Below are 17,886 nucleotides of genomic sequence, written 5' to 3' on the forward strand. Positions count from 1 at the left end.
ATGCTGGATAGAGAAAATACTTACAGTACAGGTGCTGTTATGCTCTCTCTAAAGGCAACTTTAGGCTTTCCCATGGTACAAAGACAAGCATATTCTTTTTCCATTCGCTGCAGAGAAAGCAGAAAAAATTCAGGACTGTTCCTGTCAGTGACAATGTCTGATCACTGTCACTGAAGTAGTTTGAAAAAACAAACTGCGTGTCACTGTCATTTTGATATAATCCCTATTTAGGAACAGTAACTTCTGATCTGGAAGTGTTCCGCAATACAGGTAACAGCAATATTCTTATTCAGATTTAAGCTGTACAAGATTTTCTATGTTCTTTAAAATGCCAGCTCCATTTATTGTTATATAAAATTGTTAAACGGACACTATCATCTTGAAATACCATACTTTTTTTTCCAAGTCAAAACTAATTTTAAGGGAATAACCCCATACAGACTACAGATCTTCCTGCCAATTAGTTTTACAACCCATTTTCCTTTATAGTTTTTAGACCTTTTTCTTCTTTCTGTTGCTAAACAGGGGACGCTGACTGTGGTGACATTCACTGTAAACAAAAGGCTGTCAAATGTACAAATTGAGGAAATAGGGAAGAAAGTGCTCTCTTGAAATTTTAATTATAGGAATCTTAGGTGGTGTTGGTACTAATAGGTACCAAAGTCTGATTTTTAAGATGATAGAAAGCCTTCAACTAAAACTATTAATGCCCATAAAAGATTACTAAGAAATGTACAAATATCTATATCTAAACATTTATTAAATCCCGACCTTAAGCAGCCAATAATTATTTACATTAATATTTTAGTGCTTTTCATTCTGGAGATCCAAAAATCCTTTATGAACTGTGGCCCCAACCCTCCACTGGATCTAAACAAGTGGAATCGTGCACTTTTGCAGAGCACTGGTAGTACAGCTTGTCAGGAATTTTTCAATGAAATGTTTTTTTCATTGGAAAATGCCGATTCATCAAAATGGATGTTTTCACAGGAAAAGGTCAGTTTTGACAATACTTTCATCAAGGTTTCTCAAATCCAGGATGGGTGTGATTGGGACTCTCACCCAGAATGTGGAAGACCTTGGTTCAAATCCCTGCTCTGCCTGCCTAATTCACGCCATGAATTTAGACTTATGCCCAAGTCATCCCAGGTGACTGTCCCAACTACCAGGCTACTGGCTGCTGACTTTTTTTGGCAACACATGTCAAAAGATGCGTTTTATCCCAATGTGCAGTGGGAAATCTTTGAAATCTCAAAACAGCTTTCCACCCAAACTCTACCTGTTAGCACCACACAAGCATAGTGATTCACAACTGCAGAATCAGGGCCTATATTTTGTGATTACTTAGCCCACCTACATGAAAGATTGTTGCAGATGTTTTTAAAAGCGCACAGCAACACTACACAATATCCTAGGGCAGAACATAAAGAGCAATACTTTCCCCAACCAAGACTCAACTGCATGCATCTCAGATTCAGTTTTTATAATCACCTGAGCATAGATTTCCAAGTGCAGTTCTCCCATTCCAGAAACAATGGTCTCTTTGCTCTCATTGTCAAAGAGGACTCTAAAGGTAGGATCTTCTCTTGTAAACCGGTTCAGGCCTTTTGAAAATTTATCTAGGTCATTCTAAAAATAAAAAAAAATATAAAATTTACACACATGCAAAATTAACCACTTTATTCAACATTCTATAAACAGCAGATGATAGAAAGGTCTGAAAAGTTCATCTTAACTAGCTAGCACTGTTTCCTCCCAATAAGAGGTTCATGGATTTGCCATCCCAAACAGATCCATAAACATATAATCAGGTTTATTCTCCAAACTCTTGCAAATGTGCCTGCATGTGCCATACCACAAAGCAGGAACATCTCTACAGTAGGAAAAGAGGTCATGATTGGGTCAGCATTAGCTAACCCCAATCTTTTCCTTAGTGAATGTGCAGGTTGTCACCTTTTACTTCGATTTAGCAGATAGCCTTTTCTTAATGTAGATAAATCCCTACAGTTAATCAGGGCCAGCTAACACATTTAATTCATATGTTAAACAATATGAGTAGCATGTTGATAAATGCATCAGCTAACGTGTTTTAAGACACCACTCATTTTCACAGCACAGACAAATCCAGAGTGTTTCCCTCAATAAACTGCAAAATGACAAGAGTAGAATGATAGGGGAGGGGAACTCAGACAGAAAGTTTTGTATTATTGGCTATAAATTTGATTGACAGACTCTTACCTTGTTGGAAGGCTTCATGGCTACTGAAATGACAGGTTCAGGGACATGAATCGATTCCTGTAGTAGTTAAAAAGGAACAGTTACTAAATAAACAAGTTTCAGTACAGCTGGCAATGCAATCATAGCAGAAAACTGAAGTTTTGGTCTCAGGGATTATGCGTTCCAAACAAAAGTGACTGTTTTTATAACATGGTTTTGTTCAGATTTACATCTAACATGGTAAAAGTAGGGATGCAAAATACTAAATGGTTAACTGGTAAGCATTAGTCTTCCCGATTAAGCGACCCTAACCATTAACCCCCAGCCCCGCCCCAGCAGCAGTGGCCGGAGCAGCTCCAGCTGCAGCAGCCCTAGCCCCTCTCCTTTTAAATCAGTTAAGCAGTTAAACAATATACTTTTAATCATTTAAACGTTTAATTTTTTAAACAGATATTCATATCCCTAGGTAAAAGTTAAATTAAAATAATGTAATTTTCTTACAATCACAAAGCCAGGAAAATTCAGATTTAAGGCTCTCTCTCTGTCCTTGACCCACTCTCTATTGTGTGTAGTTTGGGCTCAAGCTTTACAGCATTGGGAATGAAGGGTGTGCATGGAAGCGATCCAAATCTATACTAGAATACTACCCTGATCACCATCAACCCTCCGAAGGAAGAAAGGAAGAGTACTAAGGTGGAAGGAAAGGGATAAGAACTTGCCCATTTGCCAAGCTCAAACCTTATGCAATAACTGCTGAAGGACAGTGGGATGAGGTAAGCATGACACATTCATATATACAATGTATTCAATTATTTTTGCAAGCATGAGTGAGTGATATTTGTACAAGTTTATGTTTCGGGTGATGGGGAGGATTTTTTTTTATTGAATTATAAAACTGGAAAAACATTGCCACAAGTGGATATGTATTAGAACCAAGAATCCTTCTGACCTAACATCATTTCAAATACAGTAAAGAAAACTGACTAGTTACAATTCTTGTATGTATATCAAAAAGGTTTTAAAATCTGAAGCCAATGATTTAATGGTTGATTGCTCATCAATGATGGTGCCTCAACAACCAATGCGGTTATGGGAGTGATGATGATGATGATAAATGATTTTATATATTGTACATAACAAACCACCAACATATCTGCATTAGTTTTACAGCTCTCTCTTTAAAGCACTTAACCTTATCAGATATTTTCAAAGCACTGTAACTCCTTCTCCATTTTCTTACTAAATTGTTAGTTCATCTCAAGACTGACAAAACTGTACTCTAATATATATATAGTAATTATAAGAAAAATATTTCTAATACTGTTGCTTGAATGTGAAATTACCTTTTTTCTGGACTGTGGGTCTCCTAGTTAGTTAAATGGTTTGGCTTCCATGTTTTTAACTCCAAATTTTATATGTACACTCACACACACACACACACACACACACACACACACACACCCCCACCCACCCCATTTTACCTATTATACCCAACTGTTACTCCTGAGAGCTGACATTTGATATTGTGTGTGTGTATAATATCTTGTATACATGCCTACATATATACACACCACAATTTTACACGTTTGCATCTTTTTAAGGAATCTAAACTGGCATCAGAAATGTTTCTAAAAGTTATTTTCAGTTAGATATCCTTTGTCTGAATAAACAGAGCATTTAAATTAAGGAAAAAGTGGCTTAAAAACCCAATAAAGTCCCAAGGTGTGATGGATCAGGTCCATGAAAAAAGTTATACTTACCATGGAAATGTCAGTACTGGTTTTATCAGTGAATGTATCCCCACTAGCACAATCAATTCCAAACAATGCACATATGTCTCCTGCATAAACTTCATCTACATCCTAAGAAGAGAAAGAGAAAATCAGGTTAGCTATGTACATGGTATTAAAAAGAAATGGCAAATAATATCTACTATATACACACACAGCTACATCTGGTTTCAAGTGGAAAGAACTACCATAAAAAGGACTGGGTTGGAATTTGCAAAAGGGGCTTAAGAGTCTACCTATTTTAACATTCCAGCTTTGATAAAAATGTGCTGTAAACAGCTGGATACAAACTTGACATGAAGATCTTCAGTGCAATTTCATAAAGGGGGTCTCAGTTTCAATATTAGCTAGCCCAAGAGAAAGCGTGCTAAACATGTCGCTTGTTAACTTTCATGCAGTCTTGACTTGCCCATAGTATCACAGTTGCAAGAACTCTAGAAGCAAACCTACTTGCTTTCCACAGCTGCACGTTTTCTGAATGGTGTAGTTTTTGTAGCATTTTGGGAGCTAATTTTTAGTTTGAGAATTATATTAAAAACCTCACAGCAGAGCTATTTCATTGGGAGAGAGAGGAAATAGCCCTGGAAAAACAGATATGAGTAAGGAAGCTGAAAAGGAGAAAGTGACATCTAGCCTTCTTCAGCCAGAAGGCGAAGAGCCATGTTGTAAGGCATCAGGGGTGGAGAACAGATACATGTGGAGAATTATCCAACTAAATGGGGAAAAAAAATACAATGGAGAAGATTTTAATTTCCAGTTCTACCTTTAGAACTCTACTGAAGGAAATAGGGTAACATGGACCAAGTAAGAGCAGAATTTTGCCCTGTGTTGCTTTATTTTGAGATGCTGAACAAGCACCTCAACTTTTCAAAAAAGCTTGAAGGACAGATAACAGCATCCAAATATTTTCCTCTAGTTCTAGTTCCTACACTTACCTCCATCAAGTCTGCATGCATGCGAACCAGTCTCTGCACTCGCACCTTTTTCCCTGTCCTGGTGTTGTAAATGTAGTCACTTTTCTTCAACATCCCCTGATAAACTCGAATGTACGTTAGCTGCCCAAAACGGCCAGCCTGCAAATGGCATTAAAAAATGGAGATAAAGGTTAGAACCACCATGAGAGTCAACAGCACTGCTACTCTACATGCACGCTACTCTGTCTGCTGCTAAAGGACCATTAATTTGGGTTTATTAGTTTGAAACTATACATCAAAAAGAATTTCGTCTAAATTTCTAAAACAGTCAAACCTTTTCTCAACTCTGGGGTAGAATTTGGCATCTCCTGATGAGTTTCCTGCCTCCCCAACTCACCATTCCAAAAACTCGCCCGCTAAAATGTATGCCACAGCATCCTAGCAACAATCCAGATGGTAATGTCTCATATGACAGAGGTCTCTGTCACTACTCTAAAGATGCAACCACGTTTTCATTTTAAGCCTTATTTTCCCTCTCACACATGCACAAACCCACCCCCTTTTCCAGCTTTTCACAGGAACATAACATTTCCCTCTGAAAATATCGGTGATAAATCAAAGGAACGCAAAACTTTTCAACTACAGTTCTGCTCCAACCACAGAGAAGGAAGGTAACACCTTTCAACCCAGAAAAAGTGGAAAAATCAAATCCTTTTGAAAAAACGTGTGTAGTATGAGGAATTAAACCATTTTAAAATTTCCAAATTCACCCATGTTTAGATGCATTCAGACACAGCAGGATGAAAAAAAGTTATTAAAATAAAGAAATGTTTTGTCTAACAGTCATTAATTAGATCTCTGATAGCAAGATCTCCATTTAAAAGATTTACTTCTCAGTCTGTGGCACTGAGACCAGAGCTCAGCAGCTCCTTGGGGCTTTGGGAGCCAGGATAGCTGCTGACCCCACAAATATGTTACGTTACAACACAGCTATTTTTAAGATAAGTCTTTCTGAGCCAAAATGGAAGAAAGGGGGAAGGAAGGTCACAAACACAGGTATAAAAATGGAGGTTGAAAGACAGCACAGAATGGAGTCAAAGAAATGGGCTAAATGAGTTTGTCTGGACTAAAAGAACTGATTAGGGGTTTTCAAGCCTTTTGTTGAAGCTACAAAATTGTTACTGCAATAAACCAGAATCATCTTAAGATGAAAAGCAATGAGAAGCGAGAGCTATCTGGAACAAACAATTGTTTTGTGCATTTTTCTGTGGAAAAACTTAACGCAATGGACAGGAGCATCACCACATGGGCTATTGTCAGCATTCTATTCATAGTCATCACCATGTACCAGGACCTGCCATTTACCAATACACCACTATCCCTTTTTCCAGACAGTAAAAATGTTCTAACTGGACAAAATGAGAGGCCATCACCACCTCCTTGGCTGTCCTAAGAAACAACCAATGTCCTTGCTATTCTCCTCCTAATGTATCAGCTTTTTTGTCATTTTATTCCTACCTCCTGATCATGTCTCTTATTTTTTGCCTTCTATCTCATAAGATCTACCAGTTCTGGTAAGATACAGTAGTACACGTTAGAGGCCATCCATGTTTGCACCCACAATTAAAATCACAGAAATTTAGGGCTGAGGACCTCAAGAGGTCATCTAGTCCATAAATCATCCCGATTCTGAGGCAAGATTAATTATACGTGCACCATCTCACCCCATCCTACATCCATTTGTTAATGCTTTTTCCTGGCAATTCATCTTGAGATCAAAGCTATGCTCATGAAATGAAAACCTGGTTTAAAAGTCAATCCCGAGGAATTCAGTGCATACTGAACGTTAAGAGTCAAATTCTTTTGCTAGCAAACCAGAGTACATGTGGTGCCTTACGCAGGGTGCTAATATTAACAGCATTAAAGCTCTACCTCGTACAGAATGGAAGAATTCTTATCCCTCTGCCCCTTTTGAGAGATTTGAGCTATATACATTATGGCAAATCCCTTTGGTTTTGTCTGCTCTGTTCTCTATTCAGGTCACAAATAATGAATGTGGGTACAGTATGTCTTTAAGGTGATTAACAGAAGCTGTATTCAACACTCTTAAGTCAGTCAGCTGGGATCAGATGTTGGCAGCATGAAAGAGATAAATGAAAAACTCAAACAACTGAAGCAAGTCAACTGGCTAATGTACCGGCCATCCATCTGCTAGAAATCCTTAGCTCAGCCACGTCATGAACATAATAATGAAGTAACAAACGCGTCATATGCGCAAATAGACATATTTACCAGAAAACTTTTAAACAAAACTCTAGTATGTTTCATTTTCAAAACCATTTCCAATAACCATCCCTGCCTAGAACATTTCCTGGGGATTAATGACAAGCTGCCATTAATGGCCCAGTGCAGATAAATCTTACTTAATCCATCAGTTCTCCCAGGAAATGCCCTGTACCTCAATGTTCTTGCTCAACTAGAAATTCCTCTCAAATGAAAAAGAAACATTAATAACCCACCTCCAGTTTGAAAGCCAGACCTACAAAGGGCTCAGAGTCATCTCTGACCGAGTTCAGCAGCAGTTTGGTTTTATCTTCAGAATCCCTTAAAAAAAAAAGGGGGGGGTGGAAGGGGGCGTTAACGTGATGAGACAATACATGGCAACTTCTCCTGAATGTGTGTTCAATTCTGCTAGGTGCTGGAGTGCCCTATACTCCCACTGAATTTGTTTGGGAATTGCAAAGTGCTGCTCAGCACCTCCCAGTAGGATCTGTGCACCTTACAGGACCAGGCCCTCTGGAGACAACTTCAGACAAACTACAGCCATCACAGAAGTGGAGGTCCATAGCACTGACATTTATCACCAGCATTCACATCATCTCACTAAAATTCCACTGGAAGAAGTGGCTAGCACAACGCTTTATTACACATAATTCATTCTTCATGGAAGATGGCACTTTTAAAGCACTAGGGACAGAAATCGTAGAGTGAAATCCTGGCCCCCTTAAAGTCAATGGCAAAACCCTTGTTGATTTCAAAGGGGCCAGGATTTCACCTGATCCCAAAAGCAAGCATCATTACAGAGAGGTGTGCGTCAGGCACAGAATTGGGAGCCAAAAAGTCTCAAGTACAAATCCAAACTCTAACAGTGACTCCCTTTGTGATCTTGGGCAAAATTGGCTTAACCTCCCAAGTTCTAGTCTCCTCATGTGTAGGATGGAGACAACACTATTGCCTCTTCCAGGTATTTTGAAGACTAGTTAATATTACTGAAGTGTGATTCTACTCCGAAAGGAGACCGACAGTCTTTCCACATTTAAAATGCTACAGCTGCGCCACAGTAGCGCTTTAGTGTAGACAATTCCTACACCAATGGGAGGGACTCTGTCGGCGTAGGTAATCCACCTCCCTGAGAGGCCATAGCTAGGCTGATGGAAGAATTCTTCCATTGACCTCGTGCAGTCTACATGAGGACTTATGTCAGCTTCACTACGCCACTCAGGAGAGTGAATTTTTCACACTCCGACCGATGTAGTTAAACTGACCTAATTTTCTAGAGTAGACCAGGGCCTAGTAAGAAAGACAGTGCAGAACATTTCTCTTTACACTGGAAAAAACCAAAAGTAAATGCGACAGAGAGTCTCAGAACCTGAGTCTACAGACCAGGCTTGCACTATGGTGCTAGAAATAGCCATGTAGATACTCCCATTCAGGGTCTGATACGATGGGGATAGGTGGTTTGTGGATTTCAGAGCCTGAACTCCAGCTCGAGCAGGAATGTCTATACAGCTGTTTTTAGTACCATAGCACGAGTACAAGACCTGGCTCTAAGACTCACTGCTGCGGGTGGTTTTTTTTTTTTTTTTTTTTGCAGTGTGGACATGGACTTTGCGGCCAAGTGTCCCCTCCACATGTCATGCTCTTCCTGCACATGCAGCAGAGACGTGTACTTATAAATGTCAACATAGGGAGTATTCATGAGAACAGAACAGAGAGGAAAAGCACATGACTACCTCAACTACAGCTGGCAGGTCAAAAACTCAACTTTTCAGTACCAATAAGGGTACAAGAATGGGTTAGCTTGGCTGTTGCACCATATGCTATTATTAAATTCAGGGGCTCTAACCTCAGAGCCTCTGGGTTTGGTCTTACAATTGTGGAATGGAAGTATTATAAAGAAAACATTCCAACCTGGATGCTAGAAGGGCAGAGAGGATCCTCAGTAGCAACTGCTCTCAAGCTCAGAAGTAACACTGATGGGTCACATAAGAAACTTTATCTAACCTTTCTAACACAGAAGGATGGTCATGATAGGGAAGGGGTGAGGAGTCAACTGAAAAATACTGGTGCTCAGGGCAGGGGGGTGGTAAACAATATTTACTAGTATAATTTCTAGGTATAAAGGTTTTACATTTTACCTATCACTGCATTATCTGAGCAACTCAAATACAGCAAGAGAAACCTATAATCCTTCTAAGATTTATTTCTACATGAAGAGATGTCTGAAAATATGCACATATGTACAGATTACTCAAACCACCATTTATACACAAAAGGATATATACTAGCATTGAAGATTTGGCTGAGTTTTTTTGTTGTTTTGTTTTTAAACTATTAGGGAATATCTATAGTAAGAAATAGCAAACACTTTTTAAAACATGCCCTGACATTTTTAAACATGACTTATTTCCTAGCCTAGATACAACCTAAGATATTAATATAAATGTATCCTTACAAATAAGATCTGACTAGATCACTAAATATTTGTCAGTTTTACTATTTAAAGAGGAAGTAAAACAATGTTATACTACAAGTGAAAAGAATGCCCCATTGATGGAGAGATCTGTCATCTTTTAATTATCATGCAAGCCTACTACACCACACTACTATAAATGTTTTTTCTTTAAAATGACTGATAAATTGTATTATTTATGCATTTTGTTAATATTTCCAGCTCTGTTTTGAAACTGCTTGAAATCCTGATTCTATAAGCACTTTATATTTATTTATAAAAATAAATCTGTCCACCCCACCCTCTTCCTTCTGGCACTCACTCCTGGTTGAGAATAGCATAGTTCTGGACTTCAGATGGATTTGGGAGATAGTCTAAAACAGCATCCAGAAGAGGTTGTACTCCTTTGTTCTTCAAAGCACTTCCCACAAGTACAGGCGTAAAGGATTTTTTCAGTGTTGCTCTTCTGATTGCAAGCTAGAAAAACATTTATGAATTACTTAAATTTTGTCGCAATTCCAATATTATACATAGAACCAAAGGTAGTTGCCTTTAACACTGTAGCAGTTCAGATTGGCAGCTTTGCTGGGCAGGGATTGTGTCTTTACTTATCCCTTGCAAGGTGCCAAGCAAATGGTTAACAAGAACAAAAAATGATAATCATTTATAAAGGGAAAGGGTTGGACCGGAAGCATTGTTATAGCATTAATGATGTATGTAGCACAGTGGTGTCCAACCTTTTTACACCCAAGATCACTTTTTGAATTTAAGGGTAACCCAAGATCAACTCCGCCCCTTCCCTAAGGCCCCGCCCCTTCCCCAAAGCAAAATTATACCCTACACACCACCAGTGAAGGCCATTTTGGGCTCTATTCACTTAAGGTCAATTATGGAAAATATAGTCTAATGATTTGATTGCTCAATTTAAATAAATTACTGAGTACTCATATTAAGGCACCCCAAAAATCACAAGTCAGTTTTGAAAATTTAGATCTGACGTTTAGGCTTGAGGTTCAAGCTCTCTTAAATGAAGGGCTGGAGTCAATTTGCATTGAGGTCAGGCCTAAGCATGAGGCATTACAGATACACATAGCACTTCCATGTAATCAGGACTTTTATAAAATATCCTAAAACCCAAACTACTTGCAAAAAAGGATTGTTGGCGCCTACGTTAAATAATTTTACTTGCCTTTTCCATTAGCACAAACTCTTAACCATCCACCTTGCAGTTTATTTTAAGCTCTCCTGATTGAAAGAATATTTTGAAATTGCAAGATGGTTCATAAGGAGGACACTGGAAAAAAAACTTAACAGTTCTTGAATTGGAAAAAAATACTGGATTTTTTTTTAAAATATTTGAAGATAACAAAATTATGCACAAAAATATAAGATTCCATTGTCATCTTTTCTGCTTAACTAGTCATCGAGTGTGTGTGTTTTGGAAACCTATTTAATTATGTTAATGCCTATTATTCCTATTTTGACAGCCTAATGAAACACTGGAAATGTATGGCTCCATTCAATTCTCATCAGCAATAATTTTTTTTTAGAGATACAGAAGTAATTTTATTTTTTTTTGCGAAGATTATTTTCATTCCATTAAAAAGAGTTGGGGCACATCAGACAGCATTTCTTGTAAATAATGTTTTGGTGCCAGAGAACCAAATGTATTTATTATTTAATTAATTTACTTATTTATTTAAGCACTTGATCCTTAACGATCATCTACTAACACTGTGACCTTCAGGATTGATAGCTAACATGTTTTGCAAGAAAAAAATATGTTAAACAAGAACTTGGCTGCCTGCCACTGAAAAAAAGTTAGTATAAGTAAACCTGCCTTGTCACAGCTATTAAATAACTGTAATTAATTTGCTTTCAGGAAAGGAGATAAGAGCAAGGCCACTCTGAATAGACTAATTTACTTTTGTAACAGACTGCCTTCCCAGACATCCCACTGGATACTATCAACAACAAGCTCTTAGAATCTCTTACAGCAAATCACAACAGGAACAGAGTGCAAAGACTACTGCAACACTCCCTCCTCTGGCTAGAAGAGCTGTGCAGTTCTCTAAGGCCACTATTAAGGACTATCTTAGTCATTCAGCAGAGGGGGTGCTTTATGAGTGGGCCAGTTAGTTTTTCTTGCCTTTACATCTCATCAAATAAAGCACAGTGGACCAGATTTTCAAATGTACAGAGCACCCAGAATTCTCACTGAAGACAATGGGAGCAACAAATATTTAGCACCTCCGAAAAATCAGCGATCATGGGACATGCTTTAATAGCATCTTGAGGTATAAACTTTCCGAGTGCTCCTGAAGCCAAAGCACTTGCTGGACAACAAAAATCATCATTAAAGCTCCATGGAGCCAAAAATCAATATTCTTTCAATCCTAATACGCATGACATACATAAAAGGATCAAACAAATTACTTACTCAAACCAAAAATTAGGGGCCCAGAGCATCCAAATAATGTTTACAATGGAACTCTCAATGCATCCAACTTTGAGTCACTATTGTGCCTCCATAATATACCATTAATAGCAGGTATAAAGGGCTGCTTCCTATGGTGATGAGTGCAGTATAAGAACATGAATAGAACAGGAAACCATTACAAAATGGCAATCCCACGTTACTCTGATATCAAGGGAGTCAAAAAAATGCTGACAAAGGCACTTTTAAACCAAAAGTTATGTTTTAAAGTTATGATTTCCATGATCAAGTCTGAGTCAAATTCAGTCTAGCCTAAGTGAGTTCAATTCAGTGAAACGGTGCCCATGTATCCCATCCGGGCATGCATTTGGCCACTTTCCTGAAATACTGAAAATACATTCAAACCTGGAACCCTGGTACTCTTGAGGGAATTCTGCACCAAAAAATTAAAGAATTTAAAATTCTGCAAAGTTCTGCATATTTTAATGGTCAAAATAAGGCAAACACAACAACAATATAATCACACCATTTTCAATTATTTTGGTAATTTATATCAAAATACTTGTCTGCAAATAACTGAAAATGGTGTGATTATATTGTGTTTGCCTTATTTTGACCATTAAAATATGCAGAATTTTAAAATATTGTGCACAGAATCTTTTGGTGCAGAATTCCCTCAGGAGTATGTATATATTCTCAGCACTGCTACTGGATTGCTGTGTGACTTTGAGCAAGTCACAATCTCTATGTTTTAATATCAGTATGGCCATCTGTAACAGTGATAGACTCATGCTTAAAGAACCTGGGTGACTAGATAGATGGCTCAAGGATTCAGAAGGGCATAGAGAATATGTTTTCGCTGAACACCAAACCTAAGGTCTGACTCACGTTTGAGCCCAGACCTCCCTTCTGTCCACACACAAAATCAGTTTGACACAGGTCAGGAAGGACTCAGGACCTAGGAACCTGCTAGAAGGTGGGTCAGAACAGGAGTCCTGCTGTAACTCGGGTTCAAGCCCTGTCATTATGCAGTGTGGAAGCAGGTCACATCAAGAGACCTGAGTCACAAGTTCTGTGTAGTGCAGTATGGCCATGTTAGCACAGCTGAGACACCTGGGTCCAGCAATTGGAAATCCATGTTTACCATGCAGTGTGGACACTCAAGGATTGGCTTGGAAACACTGACTCCACAAGCCTGAGTCCCACAGACCTGGACTTAGCATGAAGTGTGGACATACTTATACAGACTATCAGAGTTATGAAGGGCACATAAAAGTTCAAATTCACTCCAGACCTCATGGCCTTTTGGCGGTGTCAGTCCAGTTCCCTGTCCACATTACAAAACCCACCAACACATCTGGCAGCCTTGTTAGCCATCTGAGCTGGTATAGGGAGCGAAGGTGCCTCTCACTCAAGGGAGGTTGTCTCTCTAGGTAAAGGCACACTTACAAGGTAACAGTGGCCCTGCAATATGTGGCACTTGGCACACTTTGGGTGATATAAAAACAACTGTAATGGTATTTAGGCACCCGAATCCCTTAGGAGGCTTTGAAAAAATCTCACTGCTAATAAATAATACATGTTCCACAAGAATTATCATTTACCTTTAAATCAGTAACTGTAGGGATCTTCTCTTCCAGAAACAGCTCCCCAAGTTGTTCATCTGAGTTAGCAACACATTCGATTAGTTCCTGGCGTCCTTCTGTAGCCTCTGCTCTAAATTCAGCTGGGATTTCATCGTATCTAATGGTCTCGCTACAAAGGCAAAAACAACACGATAAGTTTTGTGGACAGCCACGTGAGCGGAGCTTTCAACCATGTGGGCACCACAGTGGCCATGAAATTCTGAGTCAGTTCAACAGTCTCGGCATGTAGGTAAGTAATAAACTTACTGAGGTCTATCCATGTTGCATCTCCAACACCACAGCAGAGAGGAACTTCAACAGCTCATGCTGGGGCTTTGCAGTGCATTGGAACAATCTGTACATCAGCCTCAATTCCACCTTACCGTTAGCTTATTCCAAGACTCACATGCCAAACAGGCACTATCGGACCTCATTTCAGAGCAGGAGATCTCCTACTCTTTAGGTTGGATGCAACCAGCCTGGCCACTAGAGCTAATCCAAACATTTTTGGCTACATGAAATTTTGTCAAAATATCCTGTTTTGTCAAAGCCAAAACATTTTGCAGAGACATATTGGTTTTGACTGGGAAGGTTGAGAGAGAGACTGCCATGCTCTCTAGCCTGGTGGTTAGGGCACTTGCCTGGGATGTGCTTCAAGCTATCGCTCTGCCTGATTCAGAGTGGTCTGGGATGAAAAGCTCTATTCTGAATCACACTGACACACACAGACACACTTTTCTTCCCAAATCAAAAAGCTACGGTTTTAGTCTGAAAACTGACATTTCAACCAAGTTGTTTTTGGGAAAACATTTGAAAGGTCTTGTTTTGTTTCCAATGGGGAACAAAAGTTATTTTCAAAACTTCCCACAAAACAGAATTGTTGTCCTCTAGACAGCTGTAATGTCAGATCGCTTTGATTTATGCTGCACCAAGTTTCCAGCAGCTACCACTGCACCCTAAACTGGCCCTACTGGCATCTCAACAGGTTTTAAATAAAGATACAACGTTAGGGGCCTCATCCCCCATTAAGTCATGGATGGATATTTTATTCACAGCCAACACGAAGTGGGGAATGGGATCCTTGGCTATCTACTCCACCTTCATGAGAGATAATGGGTGAAATCCAGGTGCACTGAAGTAAATGGGAGTCTTGCCGCTGTGTTGAATAGGGACAGGATTTCACCCAACAAGCTTAACCAATGGCCACAAGAACAAAAATCTTGCTCCAGATTTCTGCCAGATAATGCTGTGTTGTCTTCCCACCTTGCCCACAACCAGAGAGATTGCAAAGATTTGGGCTCCACAATCGAATTGCATTCCCTATATCCTTAGTGAACAACAGTGCTGTTTTACCTTCTCAGCCACATTCAGGTGGCCATCAAAGGGATGCAGCTACCAAAGCTGGGCAACCAAATGTACCTCCCAGGCAAACCACTAACTACCTCTCTCACTACCAAGAAATAATTGTAATTATTTATTTACTTGCTTACTTTTGGGGGGACGGGGGTGCAACAGGAACAATTTTCTACTCAGTTTCAGCATTCACCAAACAGGGAGTAGCCTCAACAAATAAATGCCTTCAACCACTTACCCAAAGTCACCATCAAAGTATATGGCCCTTTGCTCAAGGAGATCAATAAGCCCCCTGAAGTTTCCCTCCAGGCCAATGGGAATCTGCATAAAAGCTGCATTGTGATTTAACTTGGATCTGAAAAGTTTAAAACTACAAATTAGTTCTCAGTACAAGACAAGGCAGCATTTTAACTCATCTGTCTTACCTGGGTCCTTCAATAGTGGCCCCGGGACTAATAACCTAGCCTTTCTTCACTCAAGTGAAAAGCCTCACTTGCTCATGTCATAGCATCAAAGCCCTAGTGAAATCGAAACGCTAGCAGATCATCAAGGTTTGCTTTCACTCATGTTAGTTTGTTTTCAATAGTAATTTTAATCCAGGTTACTTCTCCCTCATGTGTGTTAGTACTTTGGAGCCAGTTGTTGTTCTACTACAAACGAATCTATGCACTGACTTGGAGGATGGAAGAGGATGGGGGAAAAGAAGTAGTACCTGCATGAGATACAAGGCTAAAGGCAACCGCCTGCCCCATGTTTAGGTCCCTACTCCTCCTCTCTGGGATACTGGAACGACGCACTGCAGCACTATCATCTTATTATTAAACTTTATAAATAACTCCAGAAACATCTCCATTATCATAATGAGTCCAAATGAGCCACAGACCTAATTCACTAGCCATGAAACTGGCTTCTTTTGGGGAAACGGAAGTTTCATAACCTAAGCTGACATTGACAGCTGTTTTATGAATGGGAGAGTTATTTTGGTACCACCTTATGGTGACATTAAAGAAGAGTTGTTTCTGTTACCTTGCTACCATCTGATGTAACCTGAAGCTATGCATTGTTCTCTGAACTGTTACCTCAGACCATACAAGCTAAGCAAGCTCATTAACATCTACTCAGAACATCAAGAAACATCACACAAACAGTTTGAAACTGCACTGCAAACAAGCTAAGCACATTAGTTACCTCAATTGTTGCACAGCTCTGGTTGGATTTGAGCCCATTCTGTCCAGTTTATTGATGAATGTTAAACATGGGACATTGTAACGCTTCATTTGCCTGTTCACGGTCATTGTTTGGCACTGGACTCCTCCAACGGCGCAGAGCACCAGGACAGCTCCATCAAGAACTCTTAACGCTCGTTCCACTTCAATTGTGAAGTCCACATGCCCTGAATGAGACAAACAATTTTCTGTGATGGTTTAAGCTGCAGCAGGGAATTACGCTCTATTGGGTTGTTTTCTGTATCCACATGAATAAATCTTTAGCTATGCTGAAATGGACACTGTCAAGTCAAATTATGTCCAAGAATTAGATTTTGAAAAAAAATAAATATTTCTGAGAAATTGTTTTTAAAGGAATTCCATAGGACAGCGTTTTGATTTTAATCAGATAGAAATCTCCATACAGTGACTACAACTCAAAACACAACAACATTATACTAGTGCAAAAAAGCCAGAAAAGAAAACTGATTTGAAGCAGACTACTGTATATACAATAATGAAACAGACAACCACTGATACCACTGCTGATCGTGATGACTAATAGTGTCTCACTGTTTTCTTGCGCTTCCCATCTCCCTCTGTATCTGCTGACTCTTGCCCAAACACTTAAGATTGTAAGCTGTTGGGGCAGAGGTTGTCTTTTTGTTCCTAGCACCTAGCACAGAGGTGGGTAAACTCCAGCCCGTGGGACCCTCCTGCCCAGCTCCTGGCCCAGGAGGCTCGCCCCAGGCCCCTCCCCCGCTGTCCCCCCTCTCACACAGCCTCACCTCGCTGCACCACCAGCACAATGCTCTGGGCGGCGAGCCCCTGGGGGCAGTGCAGTGCAGAGCCCAGCCTGACCCGGTGCTCTGAGCTGCGCTGTGTGTGGCTGGCTCTAGCTGGGTGGTGCAGCTGTAGTGCCGCCAACCACCGGTGCTCCAGGCAGCGCGGTAAGGGGGCAGTGAGCGGGGGGCTTGGATAGAGGGCAGGGGAGTTCGGGAGTTGGGGTGTGGCTAGGGGTCAGGGCAGTCAGAGGGCGGGGAACGGGGGGGTTGAATGAGTGCAGTCAGAAGACGGGGGGGTTGGATGGGGCGGCGGGGGGCAGTCAGGGGTGAACGGGTGGTTGGATTGGGCAGAGGTCCTGGGACGGGAAGTGAGGAAGGAGAGGAGGGGTTGGATGGGGCAGTCAGGAGCGGGGGGTCTGGGGCGGTCAGGGGACAGGGAGGGGTGGATGGGGCAGGGATCCCGGGGGGGCCATCAGAGGGCAAGAAGCAGGAGGATGTCGGATGGGGGCAGTGGTGGGGCCATGCCTGGCTGTTTGGGGAGGCACAGGCCAAAAAGTTTGCCTGCCCCTGACTTAGCACAATGGGGTCCTGGTCCAAGACCAGGGCTCCTAGGTGCTATAGTAGTACAAATATAATAAGAGTTTATTTTTCATAGACTAAAGTGACAGAAGTGCAAGATATAAACAGCAGTAAAGAGTGAAACACAGATCTTGTATTTACCATGCTTCCAGTTTCAGCAATTCAAGGTGTTATTGGAAGCGAAGGTGAGGGTATCGTATCTTGCCTATTTACTAGGTACTGCTTAGGTACCAACAGTCATCCCCTCTG

At 40.4% G+C, this 17,886-nt stretch overlaps 1 protein-coding gene across 2 annotated transcripts in view; it reads right to left on the minus strand.

Moving 5' to 3' along the window:
• The window catches only part of GFM1 (G elongation factor mitochondrial 1), a 48,281-nt gene that overhangs the window by 24,881 nt on the left and 5,514 nt on the right, over positions 1 to 17,886 (minus strand). For both annotated transcript variants that reach the window (XM_038415351.2, XM_043491832.1), the window contains 10 exons: positions 16,257 to 16,461; positions 15,307 to 15,423; positions 13,695 to 13,845; positions 9,976 to 10,130; positions 7,441 to 7,525; positions 4,943 to 5,080; positions 3,978 to 4,079; positions 2,239 to 2,295; positions 1,492 to 1,629; positions 25 to 107 (listed from right to left, as the gene is read on the minus strand). In XM_038415351.2, the coding sequence (XP_038271279.1) occupies positions 25 to 107; positions 1,492 to 1,629; positions 2,239 to 2,295; positions 3,978 to 4,079; positions 4,943 to 5,080; positions 7,441 to 7,525; positions 9,976 to 10,130; positions 13,695 to 13,845; positions 15,307 to 15,423; positions 16,257 to 16,461 (1,231 nt within the window). The remainder of the gene's footprint in view (positions 1 to 24; positions 108 to 1,491; positions 1,630 to 2,238; positions 2,296 to 3,977; positions 4,080 to 4,942; positions 5,081 to 7,440; positions 7,526 to 9,975; positions 10,131 to 13,694; positions 13,846 to 15,306; positions 15,424 to 16,256; positions 16,462 to 17,886) is intronic.

Source organism: Dermochelys coriacea, chromosome 9, assembly GCF_009764565.3.
Source record: "Dermochelys coriacea isolate rDerCor1 chromosome 9, rDerCor1.pri.v4, whole genome shotgun sequence".
Lineage (NCBI taxonomy): Eukaryota > Metazoa > Chordata > Testudines > Dermochelyidae > Dermochelys > Dermochelys coriacea.